Source organism: Ictalurus punctatus, chromosome 24 (assembly GCF_001660625.3).
Source record: "Ictalurus punctatus breed USDA103 chromosome 24, Coco_2.0, whole genome shotgun sequence".
Taxonomy (NCBI): Eukaryota; Metazoa; Chordata; class Actinopteri; order Siluriformes; family Ictaluridae; genus Ictalurus; species Ictalurus punctatus.
In genome coordinates, this window is record NC_030439.2 from 21,350,343 (window position 1) to 21,354,842 (window position 4,500).

The following is a 4,500-nucleotide window of genomic DNA, read 5'->3' on the forward strand; positions in this document are numbered from 1 at the left end:
TTTCCAAGTTATTGTGCCTACTGTCTCATACTGAATGATCTCTGTGAGCATTATGCTAATCATATAGCCTCAAAGAAGCCTTAGCGCTAGTAGTGGTGAACTGAAAACTTTAGCAAAAGCTAGTACTTTAGCAAAAGCTAGTTCTTCCAGCTAAAATAATGATTGTTATGATGAAATAATGATGATCTATTACAGCTGCAACATTACTGCAGGATTTGGTTAGCTTTGCTTTCCATCGCAGCTATAAAGTAATGCCGTTTTTGCTAGAAAAGAGAATCTTCACTATTGTAGCCTGCTAGCTAGCTGTCTAATGAGCAGTGTTGTGCATAAATGTATTTTTTAGTTAAATCCCTACAGAGACACTAATCATGACCTCTTTGTGTGTGTTTCTAATAAAATAGATTTAACGTTACACATTTAATTACACACTGGTGTATTATGGGTAATACACACACTCCCTCACACACAGTAGAACACAATCGCACATCAAATTACCTTAAACAATAACAACAGTCATTTGCTAGTAACTAGTATTAACCTCCATAGGTAAGCAAAACTTATCAGCTAAACAACGGTAACAGACATTAAACTAGCCGATTAGCATCTGTCTTAGCAATGTACACCGATTCACGCGTGTTCATGCTGTCAATTATGCACCAAGTTCATAATCTATTTTTTCTCAGTTGCTTGACGACGGTACATGGAAAACAGAGCTGTTAGCGGTACAGAGCAGAATTTGACTAGCAAGAGTTTCCCTCAAGTTTACAACTACAAAAAGCTCATAGGAGATGATGTATTTCCTGTGAGTTTCCTCTTAACGTTCTTCCTCTCCGTATCTTACAGACTTTCAGCTTAAATGTTACGCTATTTACTACTAAACCGAAATCACAATGGGCTTCATTTAGCAGCCATTTAGTAGTGTAGTAAATTGTGTAAATGTTTACAAAAAGACTGCAAAAGACCGTGCAAAACAATTTCCTGTGATTGCGATTTCACCAATTCAAGTAGTTTTCCGCCGCAAATTTTGAAAAAATGTTGCAGCAAAATCAAGCATTTTTGGCCACAACAATCACGAAACAAAAAAAAACCTCCACAAACACACGCAGCTACCACAAACACACGCAGCTACCACAAACACACACACTAACCCCTCCTACTTACTACAGGGTGCCGTTACTTTTGTCCTAATTCAATGGCTCGTCTTATTTATATTATATGTATATTTACGCATTTGTTTGGGAATTGCTTTCTTGCTTGTCTTTAGCCTGAAGCGACTGAGTTTCATAAACCGTCCATTAAATTAGCGCGAAATGTTAATGAAGAAGTGATTTAAACGTGACGGCGTAATCCGTTTATAAAATCGCAGGAACTCATCCACTATTACGATGACGATTTGAAGATCAATCGAGGTTCACATGAGCGAGTCTCCTATCGCTTTGTCAACTGCTGCCGTGACTGTAGAATTAACACAGCTAACGTTAGTGGCCGTCATGGCAACGATACATTCTGTCGGGTTTGACCGTTTGTTAAATAAATCAGGATCAGGCGAGCGCGAGTCCTGCTAATAATCCGACGTTAGCAGAATTTTTTCTGCTCATTTTAAGACAGAACGTTCCGTCTGAGAAGTTTTCAGAAAGAAAAGTGGTGTTTTTTTTGAGGATTTCAGTGTGGACACAAGACCAAAACAAAAAATAATGACTTTGTGGATTTCACAACACAGATTTCCTGGAGATGGAGATCACTAAAAGACCTGGAGATACGGTACTCATATTCTGACTTAAAGGAAGACTGATGTTATTAGTCACTTCACTGCTGTAGGTGTTTAGACTGAACTGTTTGTTTCAGTATGACCATCAGAAGAGTAATGTTATTTTCCACACAGACAAACTGTTCTGTAAACAGTCACCTCCTGCCACCCCTCATTCAGTACATTTCCATGGATAACAATAATCGATATGAACCCGATTAAGACGATACCCTGATTAAGAAACTAGCATGTAAACAGAGATTATTGATGACCTTAATCAGATTAAAGTCATACTCGAAGTAAACACAAATGGAATTAAGACGCGTGGAGTATTCCTGCTTTAGTCGCATTATCGACGTGCGTTACAGACATGTACACACCTTATTCACACTATTAACACCGTGTGAGAGTTTTGTGACAGGACACGCACACACACGGCAGTTCTCAACCCTTTTACGGCAAACAAGAGCATGTCTAGGTCCCAAACCGCGTAGATACATGTATTTCAGTTAATATATAGACGGTAAGTACGCGGTTTGGGACGCAGCCCACGGCTTCACGCAGTCGTCTATTTGCACGTACAGCACGACAAATAATTAACCACACTTGAAGCTTTCGTAAAATTAAAAATAAAAACACCCAAAACTGTATACGGTACCATAACGAAGACCAACTGTATGTCGTTACGTGGAATTCTGGAGGAACGTCGGACGGCGCAGCGACGTAATGACGTGTGCCGTTAATCGCTCTATGTTCTATAGCACGTAAAACAGGAACATGAAAGGAGTATTCTAAAAGCGACTCATGTAAACACCTTAATCAGAATACTGTCTTACTCGGAATAAGGTCAGTAATTAGATTACTGCTGTCTGTGTAAACGTAGTCAGTGTGTTTCTGCCCCCACGTTTCCACCCCACATCCAACACCCTGTGCAGTCTGAATGCTGAAACCCTTCGGAGTCTCAGCTCTGCCTAGTTTTCATTTTTTACTTGATGTCTTTACAGATAAATAATCAATCAGTAGGTGAGGATTAGTGACACAGCAGCAGCACAAACACACACCGCCATACTGAGCTACACTCTGACGTCATAACACACAACACACAGAGCTACAGTGTTGACTTAAACACGACATGAAGGTGTCAAGAGCTCCGACAGCAGTGACAGTGTGAGGAGCTGACCCCGGGCTCACTCCTCTGCATTTACACCGATATATCACACTTCTGAATGATATGCTCCTCTTCTTTTTTAATGATTCGAGGCCTCACGAGTGTGTGCGTGCGTGCGTGCGCGCGCGCGTCGGCTTTACAACAGTCCGGTTTATGATGAAATTCAGCACATGATGAGATTTGGTGTTTAAAGTGTATTAAGCCGTGTGTTTTCTCCGGGTTGGGATTAAATGTCTCGGTGTGTGTGTGTGTGTGTGTGTGTGTGAGAGAGAGAGACATGCGGCGGGTTTGTTTTGATAGACGGCACAAAAGAAGGGAAGGAAAGCAGAAGAATAAAATCCACAAGCAGACCCGTGGAGATCATCTGAATACCCCACAGGGACATTGTCTGGGTTTGAGGAGGTTTGTAGGCGAGATTAATGGAGGTGTTAGTGTTAAAGTGCTCATATAAACAACTCGGCCTAGGAGGAAACACTGAGCTGCACACAAACAAAGAGGAAACAGCTGAGAGTTTGGACAAACAGGCCCCAAGCACTCATCTAATACACCGATCTTCACTAATCGCAGTTAGAACAGTAAATGACGGTGTTATTTTTGAAGCCGTTCTCACCTCAAAGCGACTCCGCGACACCCCGTTCACCTCCTTCCCCATTACACAGCCGGACTATTTCGGTGATATGACTCGATCTGCTATTAATCCGCTGGTTTAAAAGGGCAAACGCGACTTCTGTGTCCCGCTTCTGGCGATCTGAAGCTTTCTTCTCCTGTTCATTATCCCATATGTTTCACAAATACACCGATTTATTATTATTTTGTGTTCAGTAAGAAAACAGAGCCGCTCCTGAGCTGGAATTAAGCCGAGCTTATCTGCTGTGTTTCACTGCAGATCTCCTCCTCCTCCTCTCCTCTCCTCTCCCTCCTCTCCCCCTTTACCCCAGTAACATCACATCACACACTCCACACACTCCTTTACCTAACTCTCATTAACTTATCCCCAAACCAAACCCCAAACTCGCACGCGTTCTTTCTCTCTCTCTCTCTTTCTCTCCTATAGCTTTGTGTTTTAATGAACGCTCCGAAGCCGCAGGTATGCAGTCACACCACTGACACACGGATATCCAGATCTACAACTCTGCACCATGATCACGATCACACATTCACATCTCAGAAATGTTCATCATGCTGAGTTATTATCTTTAAAGCGACTTTAATAGCGCCGCTGACCCATTTTCTGGTTTGTAAACAAAGCACGGAATTCTGGGTATTTGGACCTCCGTTGAAAACGTTGGTGAAGGTTTTTTATTGAATCACTTGAAGAAGAAGAATCAGTGTTATATCAATTAACAGCACAAATTGTGGATTTGTTTTTTGTTTTGTTTTGTTGTTGTTTGATGCTCATTTTCTTCCTGATCTAAAGCTGGAACAGGTCTCAGATCAGTCTGGACTTTATATCAAAAAGCAACAACACGCGGGGATTTTTCACACAAATGCAACACGAAGCAAGTATTAACATCGTGTTATTAGTCGACCTGGACGAACAGTTGTTGTTTGTAACAAATTTACGACGTTTACATATTTGTTTAAA

General features: G+C 41.4%; 1 protein-coding gene across 1 annotated transcript in view; it reads right to left on the bottom strand.

Moving 5' to 3' along the window:
- The window catches only part of fbxl20 (F-box and leucine-rich repeat protein 20), a 17,197-nt gene extending 13,050 nt beyond the window's left edge, over positions 1–4,147 (bottom strand). The window contains exon 1 of the mRNA XM_053675281.1: positions 3,526–4,147. Coding sequence (XP_053531256.1) covers positions 3,526–3,567 — 42 coding nt within the window. The 5' untranslated portion in view covers positions 3,568–4,147. The remainder of the gene's footprint in view (positions 1–3,525) is intronic.
- Positions 4,148–4,500: the final 353 nt, after the last annotated feature.